Below are 25,914 nucleotides of genomic sequence, written 5' to 3'. Positions count from 1 at the left end.
CCACAGTTCATATCTTTTGTGTATGTGGCTTTAATTTAAGCCAGATGCTAGCTTATGTCTTTGCAGAAATAGTTCAGTCTCTCTTATAGATCCTTATCCCTTAAAAACAAAACAAAAAGAACAAAAAAGAAGCCAAAGAGTGTGTTATTAAGGTAACTAGGGTGGGTAGCATTGGATTGTTTAAAAAAATAACTCATTTATCCTCCCCATATAGATAATTTAAACTAACAAATCATCCCTTTGGAATGTGGTGACACTTATTTGAATATGGGGTTAGTAGTCTATACACCTGACACTTAAGAAAAATCAACCTACAAGAGAGGAATTACATGAAGTCTGCTCTAAGTCGTCCTGTTTTTGTCATTCCTTTCCCTCTCCAGATACTTTTCGTTTTTCCTCCCTTTCGTCTTCCGCCTTTTCCCTCTTCGCCTCCTTTTACTTGCTGTACAGATTTAAGAAGCACTGCTTTCATTATTTCCTAACTGGTTAGGTGGCCGCTGAGTCATTTCTATATTGAGGTTGCTGTTTTGTCTTTTTCTCACATTTTGTGCTTTTAGGGAAGGTAGTTGGGTATTAAAAGACTTCTTCTTGGGCTATAGGCTGTGTAGGGACATGAACATAAGCCAGAAAATTGTTCTGCATATCCTCTGCCCAGTCACTGCCACGGATGAAAACCAGTTTTGTCAGACCTAGAAAGTGACAAAATTGAAACGGTGCACACATGGCCGATATTATAGAAGTTTATTAGTTATTTGTTGCACAATTTGTTTTCTTTCTCAAAGTTCACAGGAAAGCCCCTCTTGATTCCCTTGCCACCATTTTGAAGTTTAGAAATGCATCCTTTTCCATTTTGTTAAATCTGGAGTGTCCTTAAGTAATGGCTTGAACTTTGTTGGTAGAAATCAAAGACTGCTGATTGCTCTCATCTCTGCAGAGGGGGAGGGCCACTCAGCTGGCAGCACCTACCCCATTCTCTGTACAGGGATTTTGTTAACAGTGAGGGCTCTTAGAGTGGCACTGGTTTTCGTGAGGTTTTAAGGAAACCTCTATACCCAATAGTTAGCTTGAACCCCTTACTTGAAGTTCTTCATAGGAGTGTCTAGAGTTGTGTATCTGCTTTGCTTTGTTGGTTGTAGTACTCCGCTTAGGGACCAGTGTCTTCTGTAGCATGATGTTCTGCATCGTATGGTAGGTTGTTTAGGCTGGTGATAGAGACAGCTCCTGGGAATTGACGGCCCTTTTTAAAAGTTAAAAAAAAAAAAAAACAAAAAAAAAGGTGGTTTTGCATAACACAGCTTTGTACCTAACCAGTGCTGATCCTCTGTTGACGGTTTTCTGCTTGGTTGCGTGTTAAGTGATGCATGCTTTTTCTCATGGAGCTGTTACAATAGTGAACACTTTTGTCAACCCAGATGGAGTATGCCAACATGGTAATTGTGTCAAAACCACATGCTTGTCTAATGGGCTGGCCATTCCCAGCAATATTCTTTTTGGTTGCTGATAAGCAGAAAGGTCTTTACTTAGTATGTTATATAACTGAATGGATTTAATTTAATAATTTTATTTTTTTTAATTTAATTTAATATAATTTATATAGCTAAATAAAAATAATGGATTTTCGGTATTTGTAATTATATTTATGAAAGGTAGTGGAATGAGCATTGCTAGAGTTTGGGAAACCGTAGTTCTGGGTTTGGCTTCTCCCGTCTAGCTTTGTGATCTCAGGCAAATCTCTGGTCTTTCTGAGCCTCAGTTTCCTTGTTGATAAGAGGGAATGAGGATATTAGACTGGATGATTTCACAGCACTCATTCGGTAAATATGTATCAGGTGCCTCTCTGTGCCAGTCTAGATGCGGGTAACGTAGAAAGAGCCTAGCCCTTATGGGGCTTTCATTTTAGTGCGAAGGCTTGCATTCTACTGCAGAAGTTTACATTTTAGTGGGTGATGGAGTTTAAAGGCTTATCCACATTTGAAACTCTTGAGAGTCACAGGCATGATAATTATGGTGAATGGATGTGCTATAATCATGTTTTCTTGATGGTGGTAATTTGTTCAAGAAGCCATTTTATCAACAAAGAAGGTAGTGTTTAGGTTTGAGCTTTTGTTTATCTCTGAAACTATTTTAAGAAGGTACTTATTTACACATAATTATATCCACCCTTATTTTTGAGTATTTACAAAATACGATTTTATAGAATTAGCCAGTTCTCTGTTTTTTTGTTTGTTTGTGTTTTAAGATCTTGTAACTTGCATTTGGAGGGGCAACACTGAACAGCTCTGAGATTCTTAAAACTTAAAAGCGTGAATCCAGTAGTGGTTGAGGAAGACCACTGTATAAGGCTTAATGGTATGGTTTATCTGTGCTCTGTCTCTGTGTTAGCACCTTGTCTTTAATTTCCATTCATCAGCTCAATTGTGATTACATGGCCAAAAATAACCTTCAAGTATGATCTTCTATGTGATGGGAACTCATCTGTAAATTTTTTACTGGGGGAGGGCCAGAGCGAATTATAGTAAATCGCAGAATAGATTCATATTCTGTAGTCATTTCCACAAACTGGTATGAATTTCCTTTGAGGACTGCACCAAAGACCCTGGTTGATCCAATCATTCAAAGAATTCAAAGGTGGAGTTGTGATTACATTATGAAATGCAGGTGAAAACAGGTATGCACAGCTGTGTGGTCCTCCATTCAGTGGCCTTGGATAAGTCACATAACTTTTACTCTTTATTACTTTATCCTACAGGGATAATACCTTCCCTGTAGGATGTTTTAAAGAGCAGAAATTTGTGTGCATGATGTCTGACACAGTAAGTGACAGGTCTTATGATTAAAATAAAAATATTAATGTTTCCAACATAATAGTGGAAACTTGAGTTTTATATCTCATTGCTTCTAAAATATTTTGACCAAAAATCAACTTTACTTAATTGGTCTCCAGGTTATTTGTCATAGCAAAAGTAATTACAGAGCTACCAATTATCTTGATTAGCTTGGACAAGGGTGGGACGTTTTTATTTTAATTTTTACCAGGGCATTGGTTCAACTCTCAAAACGTAATTAGAGAGTATATACTAAAAATCAACTTGGGTCATTGCATGATTAATATAAATAATATTCTCCATTTAAGTGCTACATGGAAAATGGTAGTTTAAAGAAGGAAAAAAGACTTTCTGTGCTATGTAAGAGTCTTACTGGGAGACATGATTCTGAATTTTAAATACCTAATAGTGGTACAGCCACTAGAGAAAAACTGTATCGAGTTTCCTTAGAAAATTAAAAAATTAACTACCATATGATCCAGCAGTTTCTTGGTATTTATCAAAGGAAATGAAAACTCACTAACTCAAAAAGATGTGTACACACCATGTTCACTGTAGTATTATTTATTGTAGTCAGCATATAGAAACAACAGCCTAAATTTCCATTTATGGATGAATGGATAAAGAATTGTCTCTCTCTCTCTCTCTCTCTCTCTCTCACACACACACACACACACACACACACACACACACACACGTATTATTCATCAGTAAACAAGAATGGAATCTTGCTGTTTGCAATAGCATGGATGGATTATGCTAAATTAAATGTTACAGAAAGAAAGACACCTTAAGATCTCTCTTGCATGTGCAATTTAAATAACAACAACAACGAAACCAAGCTCATAGATAAAGAACAACCAGTGGTTGCCAGATGCGGGAATGAGAGAAATGGGTGAAATTTGTTTGTTTAGTTTAAATAAATTGAGGGGGGTGGGAAGCCCACTTAGGTTTATGAATAGTAACTGCATTCTATTTACCTGAACGTTCAATTCAGATCTTTGGAGGAGAAAGTTCAGTAATCATATTAGCTTTAGAATGACTTAACAGATCTTGGCTCATGTCTTCCTAAATAAAGTCAATGCCTTAATATTTTGTACATTTTGGTTTACGTTGAGCTAAGATTTCTGTACAAAAATTCCATAAAACATATAGTTTAGTTTTGCTCAATGTCACCAGTTTTTGATTTTCAGGAATATTGGTATAATTTTTCTACAATACATCCATGTTGGCTACAGCCTGTCTTATCTGTGATGTTTACTTCAGTTTGACAGAATACGATGTTTAAGTTTGGTGATCTGAGACCAATGCAGATAGTAGTTAAACATTTTACTAACACACCTACACTTTATGCTTTTATACAGCATAGAGGTAGTGAACTAGTATGTGCAAATTTTCAAACATGGATAGAATTATAAATTAAAATGTTATGGTTACTTAACTATTCTTCCTTTGTAGCATTGCCCTCCATTTATTTCCACTCATCTCCTAGTCTTATTATATAGTTCTCTCACCTCCTGCCTTCTGCCTGACTCTGCAATGTTGAGCAGTGATAAAGTTCTTTTCAGGACCGTCTAAATGCAAAACTATACTTTTTCTCTAGGTGATGGCTGTATGTATCATTTGTGCTTTTAACTATCACCCATACGATGACAACTCCCAAATCCATATCTCTTGTGCATATCCAGTCTCCGTTCAAGACCTGTATGGCAGGTGTTCAGCTAGACAGACTTGTCAGTTGTGATGCATTCAAAACAGTTTGTCTCCGTCAGACCCTCTTTTCCTTTGTGCTCCCTGTTTCAATGGGTGGTTCTACCATCACCCCAGTTTCCATGACCTGAGACTTTTCCTCAACCCTTTCCTCTCTTTGACTTGTTCTATTCATTGTGGACACATCATGTCGTCTATCTCTCTTTACCATTAGATTCATTTCTTGTCCTTTGCCTCACTGCTCCTACCTTAGTGCAGACCATCATCGTCTTGTGTGTGGGTTATTGAACAGCCTTCTGGATGTCTATTTCAATCTTTCATCCTGTACTTTACAAGCCAGGTTGGGCTATTTGAAATGTGGGTATGATTACATTACTCCTCTGTGGAAAGCGCTTATATGACTTCTGACTGCCTTTAAATTAACCTCAAGACCTTTCTTACCAGGATACACAAAACCTTTTATGTCCTGGCTCCTGCTTACTGCTCCTACTTTGTCCCTGCTAATTCGCCTTCCTCCTCATCTCCTATCTCTATAACAAGCTTCCACTTAACTTGTACAGTGTATTACCGTTCAGTACTTGTGGTTTCCTGTAGGAGGAATATTCTCCTGGTTCCACACTTCCGTGTTCCTGGCACATGCTGCCTATCCTGACTCCCTTGCCTGAATGAGGGCTCATCATTTTAAAGAAACTCAAATGTCAACTTTGGTAGAAGGGCTTACCTAGTGACCCTCTTCTCCTAATCTGGGTTAAGTATCTGTCTTGTGCTTTTTAAGCAGTGTGCTTTTCACTTCATCTGTACACCACCTTCTCCCCTCCTTCAGCTTCTTGAAGGCAGTCTTTATTCATGTGCCCAGTACTTGGCACATTGTAGGGGCCCATTAAATATAGTCAGGCTGACTGAATGCTTTCATGCTTGGATATTAGAAGGGAATACCATTTTTAAAAACTTTTTTATTTTTTATTGAGATATCACCCTTTCAAAAACTATATTATTTTTTCATTTTATTTATTTTAGGGCACACACGAGTTGGAGAGGGGCAGAGAGAGAGAGAGAGAGAGAGAGAGAATGAATATCTTAAGCAGGCTTCACATACAGCATGGAGCCCGACGTGGGGCTGGATCCCACAACCCTGGGATCATGACCTGAACCAAAATCAAGAGCCAGATGCTCAACCAACTGAGCTACCTTGGCGCCCTGAGATATCACCCTTTTAAAGCTTACAATGCAATGGTTTTGTGTGTATTCACAAGGCTGTACAACCATCACCACTGTCTAATTCCAGAACATTTTCATTACCCCCAAAGGAAACCCTGTACTCATTAGCAGTTGCTCTCTATTCTATCTTCCAGCCCTTTACAACCACTAATCTACTTCTTCTTTGTGGGTTTGCGTATTCTGGAAATTTCGTAGAAGCAGATCATATACCATGTAGCCTTTTGTATTTTTTTCACTTAGAATAATGTTTTCAAGGTTTGTGTGTGGCAGGATACATTAGCACTTCATTCCTTTTTAGGAGTTAATATGTACAGACACACCCATCTTGTTTATCCATTCATCAGTTGGTAGAAATTTGAGTTTCTGTTTTCTGACTATTACGGATAAGGCTGTTCTGAAGATTCGTTTACAAGTTTTCCTGTGGACATCTGTTTTCATTTCTCTTGGGTATATATATACACGTAGGAATGGAATCGCTAGGTCCTGTGGTAACTTTAACTTTTGAGAAACTGACAAACGGTTTTCCAAAGTGAATGCACCATTTTACTTTCTTTGCCACCAGGGTTGAGAATTTAAAATTTTCCACATTCTCACTAGTACTTGTTACTCTCTGTCTTTTTGATAAGAGCCATCTTTTAGTGCATATGAAGTGGTATCTGATGGTGGTTTGGGTTTCATTTCCCTAATGACTGATGATGTTGAGCAGCATTTCAAGTGCTTACTGGCCATTTGTATGTTTTCTTTGGAGAAATGTCTACTTAAAATTCTTTGCATTCATTCATTCATTCATTCATTCATTCATTCTTTTATTCATTCTGTTGAATTGTAAGGGTTCTTGATATATTTTGGATACTAGACTCTTATCAGATATATGATTGGCAAAAGAGGGTGAAGAATAGTTTAATAAACAAGTGTAATACTGATACATGCTACAGTATGGGTGAACCTTGAAAGCATTATGTCCAGTGAAAATGCCACACTGTGTAATTCCGTCTATTTGAAATGTCTAGAATAGGCAAATCCAAATGGATTGAAAGTAATTGCCAGGGGCTGGGGGCGGGGGGAGGGGACAACGGAGACAAAATGTTAATGGGTAGAAAGTTCCTTTTCAGGATGATGAAAATATTCTAGAATTAGATAGTGGTGATGGTTGCACAATCTTGTGAATGTATTCAAAACCATTAACTAAGCAATTTAAATGGGTAAATTTTGTGGTATGTGAATTATATCTCACTAAAGCTTAAAAAAGAGCAAGGTGTGTTTTATTTTTTTGAACTAGTCAAGGTTTGTACTACTTTTGAAGATAGCTGGAAAATTTCCTACTGGCCTTATAGAGGTGGGGAGGGTTTCCCAGGCCTTTGAACATTGGCAACAAAGGAGAGAGTGTGCTATCTCTGCTCTCTGCCTGTTTTTGTTTGTTTGTTTGTTTTTAATATGTCAGCGGGGGAGCTTTATTTTAAAAAATCCCTCTTTGCTCATGTGAAATTGAGACAAGTAGTTACTTTCACACTTCATTTCAATTTTGTTTTCATTAGTTGTGATAGGGTCAATTGTTAGATGCATTTCCCCTCCCCACCTCTATAATGTCTTCATTTGGTTCAGATTAAGGGCCCCTAGATACTTGTAATTGCATCTATAAGGAAGACTATGTTTGCGTTTGGGTGGGACAGAGGGTTAGACTTTTTGATCATAGTTTGAGTACTTTTCTCAGAAAACTAACTTCTGCACTGAAATAATGCTGGTGAATTATGGGGTTTAATTTTGGGACAAAAAAGATACAGGTGTTTTTTGGTTTTTTTTTTTTTCCCAGATCTAATTTTCTCACTATTAAGCACTCCACATTTAAAATTCATCTTTAAAATACCCATCATTTTGGTTTCACTGTGTGAAATTGCAGTGAAATTTGTCTCCATACTTACTAACAGTATCAGTAGCATTGTGTGATAGAATAAGGCATACAAAGTATAGAGAAAAGAAATTTTCCTTAAAAAATGGTGGGGTTTTTTGGGGTAAGTTTTTTATGGCTAGATGAAACTTAATAAAAGTAATCACCTAAGCTCTTCATGATTTTAAGTTCTATCAGTACAGAATCAGTTAATTCCATTGTGATGCTACCTTTGGTTCTTTGATTCTGATAGAGAATTCTAAGAGTAGCAATCTCCATTTTTCTCTTGTGCTTATGAACTGTCTTTCCCTACACATTTTCTCTCTATCATCTCTTTGCCATTTCCCTTCCCACTCTTCTGTACCGTGTTCCTTCCCTCCAAACTAAAACTGAGAGAGTTTGTAAAATAACATTTTGTGATTTTGTTTTGTTTACAGCATAAGCTGTAACCATGACCACTGAAGTAGGCTCCACTTCTGAAGTGAAGAAAGAACCTGAACAATTAGGAGCAGACACAGATACAACCAAGGAGAAAACGAAAGAAGTAGCAGAAAATCAGCAGAATCAGTCCTCCGATCCAGAGGAGGAAAAAGGTTCCCAGTCATCTCCTACAGCTGAAAGCCAAAGTAGTCCACACCGCCAGAAGAGAGAGAAGGATCCATCGGAGAGCAGGGGAATTTCTCGATTCATACCCCCATGGCTTAAGAAACAAAAGTCCTATACCTTAGTAGTGGCCAAAGATGGAGGAGATAAAAAAGAGCCTACCCAAGCTGTTGCCGAGGAGATTTTAGATAAAGAATCTCTTCCTGAAGGAGAGAGGCAGGCCAAGGGTGATGCCGAAGAAACCGCTCAGAGGAAACAACAGGAGATTAAAGTTGATGTCAAGGAAGAGAAACCAGTGAGCGGTTCTGTGGCACAGGTATGTTTGAGAAGTGTTTGGGAATTAAAGGTTCATGTTCTTTTTTTTTTTTTTTTTCCCCCCCAAATACGTTTATTTTCGAGGCGGGTAGGAGGAGAGAATCCCAAGCAGGCTCCACACTGTCAGTGCAGAGCCCAATGTGGAGCAAACTCACAAACTGGGAGATCATGACCCGAGCTAAAGTTGGACATTTAACTGACTGAGCCACCCAGGCGTGCCTAAAGCTTGATGTTCTAGCCACATGACAAAAAGGATTTCTTTTGAGTCATTTCGAGATTTTTTTCTATGCAGATACTACTTGGGCTTATTGTATCTGGAATATGGGTCTTGGAGTGGTCTGCTACAGCCTTCTTGTTACTTCTTTTTTAAAACTTGCCCAAATAATAAGGCAAAAAAGTTGACTCTTTATGCAAACTATAAAAAAAAAAAAAATCCATGTCTCTTACTGTTTAGGTTAAACAGATACTTAGAATCCAACGACCTCTCCTTTAAAAAAAAACTTTTTTTTTTTGGTCTTTATTTTTGAGAGACAGAGTGCGAGCAGGGGAGGAACAGAGAGAGAGGGAGACATAGAATCCGAAGCAGGCTCCAGGCTCTGAGCTGTCAGCACAGAGCCCGACATGGGGCTCGAACTCACGAACTGTGAGATCATGACCTGAGCTGAAGTAGGACGCTTAACCGACTGAGCCACCCGGGCGCCTCCACCTGTCCTTTGTAAATAGTGTGGATTTTTTACCTCTTTGATTTGATGTGTGGGAGTGTTCAGTAAGTAGGAAGAAATAGATTTGTATGTGTGAACATTTTGGTTGCCTGATGAACCTAGGCTTTGCCATACTACGCTATTATAATTTTATTATTTGAGATGATATTTTAAGTTTTAGTTGCCAGGATGTAGTTTCTTCTACTCATTTAATGATGAAGTTACCAAACTGGCAAAATGAGAAAATGGAGGAAGGGGGAGGGAGATATGGGGAATATCTTTTCTAGCAAAATTTTGAAGTCTTTTAACATTGTAGGTTGACAGTGTTTATAACAATCACAATTCCTACTGAAGATTTTCCTTCTAATACTTTGTCTTCTGCAAATTGGTTAACTTTAGTATGAACTTAAATTTTTTTGTCAACAGCCTGCTGATGAAGTAAGTAAGGAGAGAGAAGAGAAGGCTAAGGAAATACAGGAAGACAAATCAGAAGAAGCAAAAAGGGAGACCAAGGAAGTGCAGACCAATGAGCTAAAGTCAGAGAAGGCTTCTCAGAAAGCCACCAAGAAGGCCAAAACTGTCCAGTGTAAAGTGACCCTCCTAGATGGCACCGAGTACAGCTGTGACCTGGAGGTGAGATGGGGTGCTGGTTGGATAGCTGTCTTGGTGTGTAGGGTGAACACAGAAGGCACAGGTTGCCCTCACTTGTGGGCTGGCACAGTGTATATATTTTTGTGTCCCTATAAGCTAGTTTGTCAGTTGTGCTTTAAAAAACAAGAACAGGAGAGGGTCATTTCCATGACAAACAATATTTCCTGACCCTAAGTGGCGGGGTGGGGTGGGGTGGGGAGGGTGCGGAATCAGGGCCAATGTTCTGCTAGTTTGTACTAGTCATATGTATTGGCTGGTGTTTGTTTAGGATGGGTATTAAATAGTTTGAATATTACCTTTTTCTGTAAGAGTTTCACTTGAGAAACCAGCTAGGTTGGTATTTCAGAGTCATGTTAATTTCAGAACTTTGCCCCTAAGTTTTTTTTATCCTGAGTCTAACGACTTAAGATTGAGCTCATTTATTCAGTTTCATTTAATTAAAAAACACTCATGATTTGTAAAGCATATAATTTATTAGCATGGATGTGACCAAAACCAATATAATTAAAACAAAAAAATTTTTTTCATGTTTATTTTAGAGAGAGAGATAGAGACAGAGTATGAATGGGGCAGAGGCAGAGAGAGGGAAACAGAATTCGAAGCAGGCTCCAGGCTCAGAGCTGTCAGCACAGAGCCTGACAAGGGCCTCGAACTCACAAACTGTGAGATCATGACCTGAGCCGAAGTAGGATGCTTAACCTACTGATCCACCCAGGTGCTCCACCAATATAATTTTTTTAAAGCATCTAGTACCTTATAATTCCGTTAGAGCTTGTTACTTTTCATAGCTAAGTTACTTTATTTACAAGAACATGTGCGAATAGCTGATATGTACTGAACAACTGTGTCAAAAGCTTCGAGTGGACTATTTCACATAACACTTGTAAGAATCTATATGAGGTAGGTATTATTATGGGTGTTCCCATTGTTACAGTGGGGAATGGAAGGCTTGGAGAGTTTAAGTAACTTGCTCAAAGTTTCATGCTAATTAGTGGGTGAGCCAGAATTCCAGACCTGGCAGTTTGACTCTGGACATTGTGAACCTGACCACCAAACTACCCTGTTTGATTTGTTACACGTGGACAAAGCAGTAAGTGGGACCCATTTTGTTCATTTAAAATATGGTCTCTATAGAATAGTCTTTGCTTTGGTCTTCTCACTTATTAAAATTAAAATTTTTCCTAATTCTTCACATTCTTACTAAAAATAGAAGTTACACTTTAACTATAATGGAAGGATTCAGCTTGGTGAAATAGACCTATCTAGTTGAACAGTATTTTATTATATATTTAAACCTGTATTAGAATACGAGGTACGGGGGGTACAAAGATGAATGATTCATGGTCCTTTATTTTACTTCATCTGTTTTACTCATTTTAGTTATAATTGTTTAGATATTTCATTTATTTCAAGAACAGGAGTGGCAAAAGAGAATTAAAAATCCTTACAGCTTTGAGAGAGAGCTGGGAGGGTTAGAGGGAGACAAACTGTGTGTCTCAGGTAGGGTGGGTACAGTAAAAAAGATAATACAATGATGCTGTGAACTTGACTCAGTTACGTTTGACCCCATGCTCCTTGTTTCTCCCATGTGTGCTAGAATTTAGGGAGTCTAAAATTTGAGAACCAACTTGATAACTTGTTATGTGACTTTGAACCATTTATTGAAGCTCTCTGGGCCAGACTGAGGTCCGGAAGCTGGCTTCATCTATGGAATATAAGATTGCTTAGGTAATTCAGAAGGTCCTTGCTATCTCTGAAGCTCTTTATATGACCAAACGTCAGGGTTAACCAATGTGCTCTATGGTTTAAATCTATTTCTGTTCTCTATCTTTTAAAGTCACCATGTATGTAAAAAATCTACCAAAATCTAGAAAAGAATTGACAGCTGTATATTCCCCATAAAAATTTTACTCAGATGTTCCTATTATGCCATGCGTTTCAGATTTTTTTTAAGAACCAAAACCTTGCTGAAGTCTCGTTCACATCTCTCTTGCTCAGTACATCTCATTTTACCACGTGTAAATCTACTTTGTTCACTTTCAGCTGCTGTGTAGTTTTCTTTGGATGACTAAACCAGTCTATCCATTCCTGTGCTGAGGCTCAATTTCTTTACGTAGTATAACAGCCTTTGCTTCAGTGATCACAATCCTACACCTTGCCTTGTTTCCTTGTGCGAGAGTTTCTTCAGGGTAGACCATAGTGGAATTGCTCTGTTGGTTGATTGCAGTTTGCTTCCTCTGTTTTCCCAGATCCTGCCAAAGTGATCTCCAAAGCAGTTGTGCCAATTTAAATTCTAGCCAGGGGGTGCCTGGGTGGCTCAGTTGGTTAAGTGTCCAACTTCGGCTCAGATCATGATCTTGCGGTCTGTGAGTTCGAGCCCTGCATCGGGCTCTGTGCTGACAGCTCAGAGCCTGGAGCCTGTTTCGGATTCTGTGTCTCCCTCTCTTCTCTGACCCTCCCCCGTTCATGCCCTGTCTCTCTCTGTCTCAAAAATAAATAAATGGGGGTGCCTGGGTGGCGCAGTCGGCTGAGCGTCCGACTTCAGCCAGGTCACGATCTCGCGGTTCGTGAGTTCGAGCCCCGCGTCAGGCTCTGGGCTGATGGCTCAGAGCCTGGAGCCTGTTTCCGATTCTGTGTCTCCCTCTCTCTGTGCCCCTCCCCCGTTCATGCTCTGTCTCTCTCTGTGCCAAAAATAAATAAAAAACGTTGAAAAAAAAATTAAAAAAAAAAAAAAATAAATAAATGTTAAAAAGAATTAAAAATAAATTCCAGCTAGTAAGCCCTGAATTGAATTTTTCCACATTGTCTCTACTTGTTCGTGATGATTTGACATTCATTTCATATTTTTTAATCTAGGGTTTTTGCATATAATATATTTTATTTCCTTTAATCAGCTTTGTGAAATTTTATTAACCAGGTTACATACCAACCTCATAAAGTTGCTTCCCTTTTAATATTCTCTGGAAAAGTTTAGATAAATTAGGCGTTATCTGTTCTTGGGAGATCTGGTAAAACTTGCCTTTAAAACTGTCTTGGCCTGGTGAAAAGAGTAGGGTTGGAGAATGGGTTTGTTTTTTTGTTCTTTTGTTTTGTTTTTTGAATCACTGATTCAGTTTCCTTATACTAACAGCTTGTTTCTGTTTTTTCTTGAGTTAGTTGTAGTAATTCATACTTTCGGAGGCAACTCTCCATGTCATCTAATTTGACAAATCTATTGGCATGACGTTTGTCATAGTATTCTCGTCGTGTGCACTTGATTTTCATTCCGTTTTCGTTTCTACAGTTACTTGCCTTTTCTCCCCACCTCATTCTTCCTATAGAGCTAACCATTTTAATTTTTTTTCAAAGAAACAACTTGGTTTTGTTGTTTCTATGTTACTTTTTTTGTAACATTTTTTCCCTTTTGCTCTTTAGTTTTTCTTTTGTGATTACCCTGTTTTTCTTCTGATTTCTTGAGTATCAAATAAATATATGCTTTCGTGGCTCTAGATTTCCCTTCAAGTATTTCTTGTTGAGTCCACAAGTTTTGAGTATAGGGCTTTTCATTGCCGTTCAGTTCTTAATATTTTGGTGTCCTTTTAAATGGGTCATTTTTGACCACTGAAACTTTTTTAAGTGTGTTTTTGAATTTCCAGAGCATGTGTGTGTTGTGAATATACGTGTGCATGTCTTGTGGGATCTGTTACATTTGTTAAGACTTATTTTGCAAGCTAATCTATAGTCAGTTTTCGTAATAGTTCTTTTTGAGTTTGGAAAAGTATATTGTCTCCTTGTTGGCACAGGTGTTCAGATCTGTCCTTTGGATCAGTTTTATTAGTTATGTGGCTCATATTGTTTATGTCTCTGTTAATTGTTTAACTGCTTCGTTTATCAACTAATATGAGGGGTGTGTTGAGATCTCTCCCTGTAATTGTTGATTTGATAATTTCTCTTCATATTTCTGTAAGTTGATGCTTTATAAAATTTGAGGCTAGATTATTATATGGCAGCATGTGCAAAATTATATATTCTTGGAATTTTGTCCCCCTTTTTACCATCATACAGTACCTTAAAATTTATTTTGACATTAATATTACTGTACTGGCTTTATTTTGGTTAGGATTTGCCTGGACTATCTTTTCTCATTTCTTTGTTTTTAGACATTGTGTTTTGTTTTTTTGTTTTGTTTTTTTTTGAGGAGACGTTTTTTAATCCCATTTGCGAATTCTGTCTTTTAACTGGTGAATTTATGCTAGCTGTTTTGTATGATCTGTGTGGTCATATCCTGTCATCTAATTTTGGGTTGTCTGGTATTTTTCTTTGTTTCTTGATGCTTTTTTAGGAATGATATTTAAGTGTTTTATAGACACATGTAATGAAGTCTAGTATTAATCACTGTGCCTGCCCCCTTTAGCACTCTGTTTAGCACTCATTTGTTGTCAGATCTCATTTTGGAATGGTACAAAATAACATTCTTATCTGTATGGCTATTCCCTCTTCTGGGACTTTGCTACTCATGGGGAATGAAGTCCTGTTGCTTGAAGCAGAGTTGAGAAAGAATGCAAAGTTAGATGCAGCAAAGTTTGCGATTACCAAAGTTTAATTCACTTTGACTTCAATTGGTTGCAAAAGCATAGGAGTCTTTTATTTTTATGACTATATTAATGTACAGATAGATTGGCTTTTCGGTTAATAAATGATTACTTCATATATCATTAAAAATGAACTTTTGAGGACAATAGATAAATTTGAAATGTGTAGCATATATGTGTTGAACAAACTGTTTTCTCCTTTCAAGTACAAAGCAGAATGCAATCAGAGGAGGCTATTGTGATATGATCCCATAGCAGGTTTTAATGTACCAGCAGATCACTAGAATTCTGTCTAGGCAGTGACTTCTATTTGACCACAGGCTGTAATTCACCATTTTCATAATAGCTCTTATAACCACGTAAATGTTATAGGTTGTATTACCTATCTTGGCTAACTCTCTTTTATTCAGTTGTTCTTCCCATTTCGGTTCTCTGGTTGCTTGCCTAGTGTCATTAGTATGGGTCTGATACTCATCAGACCTGCTGTTATTTCCTCTTTGGGAGCAGAGCCCAGAGGACAGCCGTCACATGATTTGAGTGCTCTCATGTTTCCCGTTCCAGCATTGACCTTAGACAGATTGGGTGATGTGCTGATGCTGCTTATCTGGAGTTGTGTAGCTTTGTACCGGAAATCGGTGTCTAAGGACTACTTGGGGAAGTGTGTTGTGGGAAACCATAGCTATTCACGTACTTGCAAGCACTCAAGGAAGATAAATACAATGTGGGAAATAAATACTTTCACTTTATTTAGTTTGGGAGATTAGATTTGTTTCCATCTGTTGACTGTCATTAAAGATGATGTCTGTCATGACTTTTTAGATGCCCCTTGTTTTTGTTTTGTATGTCCATGTGTCTAATTTTCAACTTGAACTTTAGATGATAGCATTCCCACTGAAGAGAGCCTGAATGTCTTCGCTTTAGGGCACCAGCAACAGTAGAAGGAAGCATGACCTTTTCAGGGCTCTGGAGAAGTTGGAATGACCTAGCTTATAGAGACCTTACAGGGTAAGATGATGTTCTAGAAGGCGTTCACATGCCATGATGAGAAGATTAAAACTGATCTGTAGAGCAAAATGAGCTGGCAGAGGTTGTAAAGTCATTGGGATATAGGACCTAGCAAGAATGCTATTTAGATTTCAGAACATAGTAGGTAGCTGTGTGGCTGCAATAGTTTAGGGGGAACTTTTTATTCACTACAGTTTTAAAGAGGCACATCAGTGGTTTTTATAGAAATGATTTCATCAGTGTGATTAGAGCACTGGGAAAGGTTTCCCGTTTGTGCCTGTCGGTACCTTTAGTCAAAAAAAGCACCCCTTTTAAGCCATTTCATACAAATGTTACTGTATTACCTGAATAATTTTTCTTGAAGATAATTCTTGGAGATATTGTTTGTTTGGTGTCCTAACATGAACTGTTCCTCAGATTACTTCCTTAAAATAGATAGAAAGATCTCCATATGTCCATCTCTGTCCCTGTATTCCTTGTTCTGTTCATTTTATGGCCTCTTGTTTCCACATTTTTTCCTCCTGTGTGCCATCCGGGACCATTCTTTCTTGAACCTCAGGAATTAAATGAATAGATGCTCAGGGAGCCAAGGCAACACCGTTTGCAAAAACTAATTATTGTCTTTGGAGTCCGCATTCTTTTGGGGAAAGTGAATATATACTGTTAATAAGCGGATAAAAATGCCTCACACATAATATTTGTGAGCATAAATATTGGATAAGAGGGAAGTTTTAGAGAATGATTGTAGTTAACTGAAAAAAAAAATAATATAGAAGTGGCTTGACTTTAATTAATGTTATTTTTGGCTTATGTAACAATAGGCTTATTGCTAAATCATGCATTAATTTTGACCCAAGGCCTAGTCTGTCTGTGTGCATTTGTTCCAAATCTTTGTGTGAGGTATTTTTTCATTGTATTTAGTGAAAATTACACTTTCATTTTATAGTAATAATTATAAAATTTTACTATCAATTGGTAATAAAGGATCTCAAGTATTTTTTTGAAAACTTGGAGGATTATATTTTTTAATAAAACACTATAATTTCTATTCTTCGGTACGTCTGTTTTTATCTTATTGGGATATTTAATGGTATGTGACAAGCTCCTTTGGTACCAGAATTTGAATGGGAAGAATTTTAGGGAGTCTCCTGGACTGTGCATGATTGTTGCAGAGAATCAGCTATATGACTCGTGACAATTGCCATTCGTCATTTATACTCCATGTGTGAAAACACCGGGGCTCTCTCCTCTAAGAAAAAAATACAGTAAGGCTTAGTTGAAGTTGTGGATATAAAGTCAAGAGACCTATGTTTCCTTTTCTTTTGACTCTGGATGTCTTGGGGCAGTCACTTCCTCTTTTTTCTTCTGTTCTCAGATAGCAAAGTAAGAATGAAAATACTTGCTTCCTCTGTTTCTCTGATTGAGCTAGTTTTACTACAGCTGATAAGTCTGTACATATTTTTTTAAGTCTGAAAATAAATGTGAGAGTCCCTGCAAGACTTTGGGAGCAAGAGTGAATGTGCATTCTGGGTTAGAGTTGCTCACATTTTCCTCTGGCATCTGAAAGTTGTTCCCACGTGTTGATTTAGTCTGAGAATCGAGGGCATTGTTTCTGCCCACACACAAATGCCAGTACCATTTTTTCCTTAGTGCTATGAATAAGGCGATCAGAATGTAGGCTCTTTTCGTCAATGTTCTGATGATAGAAGTATTTATCAGAAAGTAGAATGTGTCAAGGTCGTCTTGTCTTTTGTAGAGTACTGGTCTCAGAAATCCAATTTGATTATCATTGCTTTTGAGTGTTATTTATTTACTTGACTGCTTGTTCTGCTTTCACTCTTCAAGGTGGTTCTTTCAGACCTCTAGCACTGACCCTTCACTAGGTTTATTAGTTTAAAAACAACAACAACAACAACAAAAACGTTTATTTTTGGGGGGAGGAGGGCATATAGGCGGGGTGGAGGGGGAGAGAATCCCAAGCAGACTTCATGTGGTCAGTGTGGAGCCCAATGTGGGGCTTGATCCCAAGAACCATGAGATCATGCATGACCTGAGCCAAAATCACAAGCTGGATTCTCAACCCACTGAGTTACCCAGGGTACCCCATTAAATAGTTTTAACCATCTGCATGTCTCTGGAGGATCTAGAAGTTGTGGCCTTACATACGCTCCCATTAAAGTGTTAGATTTAAATATGGATTAGGAACTCAGAACTGTTTATTTTTAATTTATTTTTAATTTTTTTTTAATGTTTATATTTGAGAGAGAGAGACAGAGTGTGAGTGAGGGAAGGGCAGAGAGAGGGAGACACAGAATCCAAAGCAGGCTCCAGGGTCTGAGCTGTCAGCACAGAACCCAACGTGGGGGCTCAAACCTACAAGCTGTGAGATTGTGACCTGATGAGCTGAAGTCAGACGCTTAACCGACTGAGCCACCCTGGCGCCCCAGGAGCTGGGAACTATTTAATTGGCACATACTATGTACAACATAAAATCCTAACAACATGGGTCCAGGTGAAGGTCTCTGTCTGTCCAATTATACCTTTAGTTTAAAAAAGGAGTTAATTAAGTTGATAATTCTGTTCAGTAACTTGTATCTACTAAGTGGGAAGAGTGTGAGTGGTTAGTTTGGTTCAACTTGAAGACAGCAGGGATTCACAGGAGCAGGGCAGAACATGGCGTTTTCAAGTCACTTGTTAGCCGGGCGTTCAGGACTCTCTTAAGGAATGACCTCAGACTGTCTTTTGATCACTATCTACTGGATTTTTGAAGTTTTTCCTCTGCCAGCCTAATTGTTCTTCCATTTAGGCACATCCTAAATTATCTTCTCTTCCTTCAAGTTTCTTATCAGACCATCTCTGCGTTTTGATTTCTTCCCTAGCCACACCATTCCTCCCCATTGTTTAACGTCCAGCTCACATTCAGCTTTTAGAATGTTTTCTTTCTTCCTCTAAACTTGTTTGCACCATTAATTTGGCAATTAATCATGCACTCGGCCTTCTGAAAGAATTACTTGTATTGTGTTGAAAAAGTGCTAAACTCTTATGTTGTTGTTTGACTTTTCTCCTATTGTTTCTTCACCTGGAGAAAGGTGTTGGTTCCTTGAGAAAAGGGTCTTTCTTTCTCTCCATAGGGCCTTAACACAGGACTTTGTGCCCTACTCATAGAAAGTAATTGTTGGTTTATTTTTCTCTACTTTCTTGTGTATGTATAAAATTTTCGTCCTTATCTAAGCTAAATGATTGCATTTGCTTATTTCTGTTCCTAATTCTCTCCACCCTCTCCAATTAAAAAAGAAAGATTTGCATGTATACGTAAATATGTGTATTTCCCCACCCCTTATTGCTACTTCTGTCTACCACCGCCCTGCTATCTATCTATCTGTCTATTTTAATATGAAATTTATTGTCAAATTGGTTTCCGTACAACACCCAGTACTCATCCCAACAGGTGCTCTCCTCAATGCCCATCACCCACTTCCCCCCCGGCCCCCACCCCATCAGCCCTCAGTTTATTCTCAGTATTTAAGAGTCTCTTATGGTTTGCCTCCTTCCCTCTCTGTAACTTTTTTTTTAAACTTTTTTTTCCCACCCTGCTTTTTAAATACTTAGAAACAGCAGGCTAAGTTCTTGTAGAAGCGCTTCAAGGGCTTAACTGAATGAAAACAATGAAATTCCTACAAAAGGCAGTCAAACTGCTAGGTAGGAGCCCCTAGACATGGGTATGATGTGGTCCTGGCCCTTTAGGAGCTCAGGGCCCTGTAGGGGAAAGTGGATTCCCAGGGCATAAGACTTCTTTCACTTAAATGGGCGGTTGCTTGGTGGCTGAGTGTAGGCTGGGCTGGAAGAGAATATAATTAATACCTTATTCCCTGCCTCTTTTCAATAGCGCTCCTCCTGAGCACATTAAAAAAGGATATGGTTTTCATTTCTAGGCGGTCAAGAATGCTACCACATGCTTTATCCTTTTTGTGATCCTCATTTTTGGTTTCAAAATCTGGGGCTTGCCCTTGCGTCAGTGGTATTTTGAAAGCATTAAATGTGACACTTAAATGTAACTTGTCACTGTGAGTAAGCATCTTGACATAATTTTGAGGGCAGCATCCATCTCTTCCTGGCCCTTTCTCACACATGCTGCCAGGCAAGCTCACTCCTTGATAATCGACTGCTTCATACCATTTAATAAGTTTTCACTCTAGCCTGGAGGGTGGTGGCAGAACAGGCACTGGGTCCTTGAATATTTTTCTGTTTTGAGTGAAAATTATTTGAAGGTTGAGGAAGGTTAGAAATGGCACGAAGCTCATCGTCAGAGTAAGGTTTGTACTTGAAAATCGGTTCAGCTGCATTTTTCTCATGCACCAGAATATACGTAGGCATTAAAAAATTTTAGCTCCTTGACAGAATTCATCAGATGAAGAGACATAATCTTATTTCTCTCAGCCAATAAAAAACTCCATAAAATATCTCTTGTTAAACACACAATTCAGAAAACCTCTTGTTCTTGTTACTGTTTTATTTTTTAGTCGCCGCTCTCCCTTCTGAAGAAATTAAAGATAATGTAACTGATAGTTTTATTTCTCTACTGTAGAAATTTTGCTAAATATTCTCCTCCTTGATCCTATCTCCCTGTTCCCCTTCTCCACAAGATTGGTGATGTGTGCAGGAGCCTGAAGGGGGCCCGGGTTTGAGAATCCTTCCTTCCCTGTGTATGTTCATTTCACAAATGTTGGGGCCACTCATTTCATCCTGTCCCTCCCACAGCAGGATTCATATTCTGTGGCGCAGTAAAAACATAGAATTTATCATTAGTATTTTTTAGATTAAAAAAAATTTTTAACGTTTATTTTTGAGACTGAGAGAGAGCATGAATGGGGGAGGTTCAGAGAGAGGAGGAGATACAGAATCTGAAACAGGCTCCAGGCTCTGAGCTGTCAGCACAGAGCCCAACGCAGGGCTCCAACCCACAGACCACGAGATCATGACCTGAGCCGAAGCTGGTCGCTTACCCGACCGAGCCACCCAGGCTCCCCTCGTGAATATTTAAAGTACTGTAATATAGTATGCTAGCATATGGATCTTAAAAGGGATTGAATGCAATAGAACATAATAAAATCTGATGTACAGTACCCAGAAAAAAATTTCTTCAAGGTGGCTGGATGATGCAGGTATTGATATAGGATCTGTCAGATTGCTGTTTTCATACTTTGTTTTGTTATGTTCTGCAACAGTCACACATGGGCTCTGATAGAAAAGTTATGAGGAATATTACTTTTAACTTTTTTTTTTTTTTTTTTTTTAACTCTTATAGCACCTTCAGACAAAAGCTTCATTCTGCCTGTTAACTGCATCTCATACCTGTGTGTCCTGTGTGGAGTATGCCATTTTAACCCGTCCGAGTCTGATTTTTGTTCATCCCCTGGTCATTTATGTAGAGAGGAAAATTAATCTGGGTCTTAGGATGTTATATTTATTGATCTCTTTTCATACTTCTGGTAACAGCAGTTTAAAGTGAATCAAGTGAGAATGCTAAGCTGTTCTGTAGCACAGAAAGCCTGTATGAATCAAATGTCAAAATTCATTCTAAGCAAATACTTTGCAGAGAATGTGCTAGCCTGCAGAAGTTGATGCTTCTGGTTTTCGAAATAAGTCTTAATGGAAATGGTACTTAGCAATATTCAAAAGAAGATACTTTAAAAAAAATTTGGTTCGCTCATCTGGCTAGAAGTCTGATACCAGCCTCTCTAACCGTTTTAGTCACTTTTAAAGAGATTATACTTTTTTTCATCCATTTATGCCAGGTTCCACTCTTCACAGTGAATAATAGAAAACGTTAGACAAAAGGAAGTTATATTTTCATTTCTTAGGTATTATTTACTTTTTTAAACTTTTTAAAAAAAATTAGTTTTGAGAGAGTAGATGGATGTGTGCACTCTCAAGCAGGGGAGAGGCAGAGAGAGAGAGGGAGAGAGAGAGAATCCCAAGCAGGCTCTGCACCATCAGCACAGACCCCCACGTGGGGCTTGATTCCACCAACTGTGAGATCATGACCTGAACCAAAATCAAGAGCCAGACACTTAACTGATGGAGTCACCCAGGCACCCCTCTTAGGAATTATTTTAATGACTGGGTTGCTGAGGTCCCTTAGTGATGGTATGTAATTTTTGAGAAAAATAGGAAGTTTAAGAAAGTCACATTTGCATAGTCTTTTACAAATTTGGTTTCAAAACTGTATTCATTTAAATATAGCTAGTGTGTTCAGAAATAATTCTTGTCCTCAAATATCGATTTGGTTCCTGCTCTTGCTGGGAAGATAAAAAGAAACTATTTTATTTTTCCTCTACAACTGCTTATAAATTTTACTTTCCAGGATAAACTTCACATATGAAGCAAGAGTAGGATATGAATGTCATTGATGAAGTACCGTTTATGGGTTAGAGACCACGGAAGTACCACGTTCTCATGGGCTGGAATTGTCAGCTCTTCACTGGGAGAAAGGGGCTCCTGGATTTAAGTGTCTGTTTAGGAAAACTCAGCAATACCTGGCCCATTACATTTTCTATTTAAAAACGGTTAAATAGGAATATCCAAGCAGAAAATAAGGGGTTACAAAAAAAAGATTTGCATGCCTCCTTCCTCCTTGGTCAAGGATAGCATGATAACATGGAAACCTTTGTTAGGAGCAAACCCCGTTGCTAGGTTTGACCCAGGCTTTTCTTGGCAGAGTGGAGGTAGGTCAAAGGAAATGAAAAGATGGAGACGCTATTTACTTAAAATATGTTATGTTGGTTTTGGTAATTAATAGGTTTAATTCATTTCTTATTCCTTTGATATGGGTCATTATCTCTTTGTATAAAGTGTGTGATTTTGTCCACTGCACATTTCTCGATCAAGCCTTGGTGATACCCTGGAGGAATAGTCCCATCTCTTATGACTCGCTTGTCGGAGCCCATGCTCCTCGCTTGTCGGAGCAGAGGGCAAAGGCTGTGTTCCCGTGTTCAGGCTGGGTTTCAGACTCCTTTCCAGTAGTAAGGATCTGTTCTGGATGTAGTGATTAGGACAAGTGTCCAGAGTTAACATTTCCATAAAGTTTGTTTTGTTTTGTTTTTGAGTGAGAGTGAGCAGGGGAGGTGCGGAGGGAGGAGGAGAGAGAGAATCTCAAGTAGGCTCCATGCTCAGTGCAGGCTCCTGACGTGGGGCTCGATCCTATGACCCTGGGATCATGACCTGAGCCGAAATCAAGAGTTGGACACTCAACCTACTGAACCGCTCAGGTGCCTCGTTTTTATAAAGCTTTTTAATTTATAGAATATTATCTCATTTATCCCCACAGAAATTGATGGAGGGAGGGTGGCTGTTAATAGACAAAACTCCACATTGGTACCGTACTTCTCACATTTAAAGTGCACTTCAGCTCAACTTTGTAATGTTTTGAAATCTGGGTGTATCTCACAACATAGGTGAAAAGAAACTCCATTACTGTTTTCCCCCTACCCCACTCTCTTGCTCAGTGTTTCATAACTTTGTAGAGATAATGGTAATACCTGAAGTTTGCAGAGTAAGATCACAGTGCTGGTGGAGACCAGTAGGATGCCCAGGGTTTGGTGTGTGTATGGGGGGTGAGGGGATGGGGAGGTTCAGTAGGATAGGACTTGGGAGATCATTGTGCAGAGTCTGGTTATCTGCTTTAGGCACACATTAATTCTTTTTTTTTTTTTTTAATTTTTCTTTAACATTTATTTATTTTTGAGAGAGACAGTGCAAACTGGGGAGGGGGAGACACAGAATCTGAAGAGCTGTCAGCCCAGAGCCTGATGTGGGACTCAAACTCACGGACCATGAGATTATGACCTGAGCCGAAGTTGGCCGCCTAACTGACTGAGCCACCCAGACATCCCGGCACACATATATTCTTTATTCACCATGCCCAAGTCAGTCAGGGAGAAGAAAACTGGCCCTTGCTGATCAGTCCTATGAACAGAGTCATTAGAATGCTAGGGAATGATTTATAGGGAGAGATAACTACCAGGAAGAATGAAATGTATATGTTAATTGGTCAACTAATTCCTTTCTTCATAGTTAGGAAGTCCTTGAATGATGCCAGGTGATAATCATAAGGTATCTTTGTGAACATGAAATTCAGAGCAAGGGGTATTATATCAACAGAGTAACTGGTGTCTTCAACCCACTGTGGAGGGTGAATATATCTGCCAAGATCCAGAATAATTGTGCTTTTAGGCCAGGTGCCTCCTTCCAAGTGACACTGATAAATTCTTACTTTTTGTTATTCCCACTGTTCCCCCTGCAAAAAGCCCATTTGGGGCTATAGACTGGGACTAGACACACACACACACACACACACACACACACACACACACACACACACACACACACTCTCTCTCTCTCTCTCTCTCTCTCTCTCTCTCTCTCTCTCTCTCTTTCTGTATTTCCTTAGTGTTTTAGACCTGCATTCCTAGGTCTTCTGCAGTCAGAACATTCATCCTCAGGTGTATTGATTTTACTTAGGTTTTCCAGTAAATGTTATACTGTCTCCAAATTCTGTTAGAAACTGTACCGTGGGCTTCAGTACTTATCATTGGTATATTGTTCACCTCATAGGCTTGGGTGGGAGTTAAAGTTGGGAACGAGAATGATTGACCTGAAACTTATTTGCCAGGTAAAAATATTGTTTCTGTTGGAAAAGATTCTGAATTTCAAGTAGATGTCACATGTCACTTTGCATTTTAGGGAAGAAATAATACAGGACGGCTTGGAGTTGGCCATCTGGGTATTCAAAATACCTAGTGTAGAAGAGGCTTTATAAAGGAAGCTTCCAGTGTATGAACAGGTTATACATTGCCATACAACAGCAAATGAGTTATTTAGAACGTATGTTTTCCTGTTGAGACAGTGCACAGGTGATTAGATTGCCAGGTTGATTGTGAAAGACAGAATTTCTACCTCACTTTAACTCAGGCCAAAACTTAAAATCTTTTCTTTTTCTCAGATTATTTTCCTATTTTTTTGGTACTTTTTTCCCTTAGATTTCCTTGTTCCTACCTCTGTGATGATATTATTCTTTTACAGTATGATACAAAAACATGTTACATGCTTCCTGCCTACTTTTTCTTCTTCTAGAATCTAAATTCCTAATTCCTCAAATGTAGCAGATTTCTCAGCTAAGTAATGAGAGCGTCCGTGATTTGAGTGAATGACTTCAGTGTGTGAATGATTGATTACCTGTACTGCCTTCTAAGAGATTATTTGCATTTTAAAAGAAACCTCTTGTCTCTAAAGAATCCTAAGTGGTAAAATTTCACTAGTGAAGCCAAGGCACGAGAAAACATTAAGGCAGTTTGTGTCAGTCTAGAAAGCTGGATTTATGGCGTCCTTGGATCAGGTAGACACATTGGTGGTAAGGTAGCCTTTTGGGGAGGCATCAGAGCCGCACTTACCCAAACACTTTCTAACTTCCTTGCTTCTGAATCCCCATGTTTCTCTCTCTGATACGTCACAGTTTTTCTCCTTATGTAGTTGAGTTAATTTATGTATCTTTAAAGTCTAAAGTCTTGAAGATTCACCCAGCACCGCCCAACTCCCCCCCCCCCCCCCCAACCCGCCTTTATGGTGAACAAAGACCCTGTTGTCATTTTCCTTTTGGTTTTACTTGAGTTTGTTAGTCACCCACCAGGAATGAAAAAACTTTTACTTGGGGAAAAAATGTCAAGCTGAATGGAAACACTGTTGCCTCAGATCAGTGTTTAAAAACTGTGCTATCTCAAAATGAAATGTATTTTTTTTTCTCAGATTGTCCAAAAGTTGCTTGTCATTGAGTTCAAGAATCAGAAATTCAGGTGGTGAGGTATAAGAAAATTATTGTTGCTAAAAAAGAAAACTCGAGGCCTCTCTTTTTGCATCAGATCCCGTTTCCCTCTGTTTTACAGTTGTAATAAAGTAAATATTTAAGATGATTCTGCATTACAACTTCTACTTTGGTCCACTGTTTAAAAAAAAAAAAAAAAAAAAGAAATTTTAAACACTCCTGGCCAGTACAGGTGAGAATAGTTTCATTGGGCCCAGTTTATGATCACATCTACATAAGATCTGTGGTCAAGTGTGTGTCTTGTGTTTTTCCATTTGTTGATCATTTTATTTCAAATGTAGTTTCAAAGATAGTTGTTATTAAAGATTGTCAGATAAATTTTATGTTACCAGGCTCTGCGAACCAGTTGTTTTTTAAAGGATTTTTAGTGAAATCTTGAAGAATTAATGTCTTTTCCTTTGGGTCCTGGCTTTTGTGTCTCAGCCTTTGAAAGGGAAGAAAGGTGAATGTACAGCATTGCATGGTGCCTGGCCAGACAGAAAGCTAATGGACTTTGGTGTGAGGGCAGATAGTCTTAACTCTGGGAGAGGGGGTCTGTTGAGTTGCCTCACGG

At 38.6% G+C, this 25,914-nt stretch overlaps 1 protein-coding gene across 1 annotated transcript in view; it reads left to right on the top strand.

Annotated features, from left to right (window-relative positions):
• EPB41L2 (erythrocyte membrane protein band 4.1 like 2) overlaps positions 1-25,914 on the top strand; it is a 139,605-nt gene that overhangs the window by 12,659 nt on the left and 101,032 nt on the right. Inside the window, 2 exon segments of the mRNA XM_042987152.1 lie at positions 8,076-8,557; positions 9,684-9,890. Of these exon segments, the coding sequence (XP_042843086.1) occupies positions 8,090-8,557; positions 9,684-9,890 (675 nt within the window). The 5' untranslated portion in view covers positions 8,076-8,089.

This window comes from Panthera tigris, chromosome B2, assembly GCF_018350195.1.
Source record: "Panthera tigris isolate Pti1 chromosome B2, P.tigris_Pti1_mat1.1, whole genome shotgun sequence".
Classification (NCBI taxonomy): domain Eukaryota; kingdom Metazoa; phylum Chordata; class Mammalia; order Carnivora; family Felidae; genus Panthera; species Panthera tigris.
Note: the sequence above shows the minus strand (reverse complement) of the source record. Positions and strands in the feature narration are given on the sequence as shown.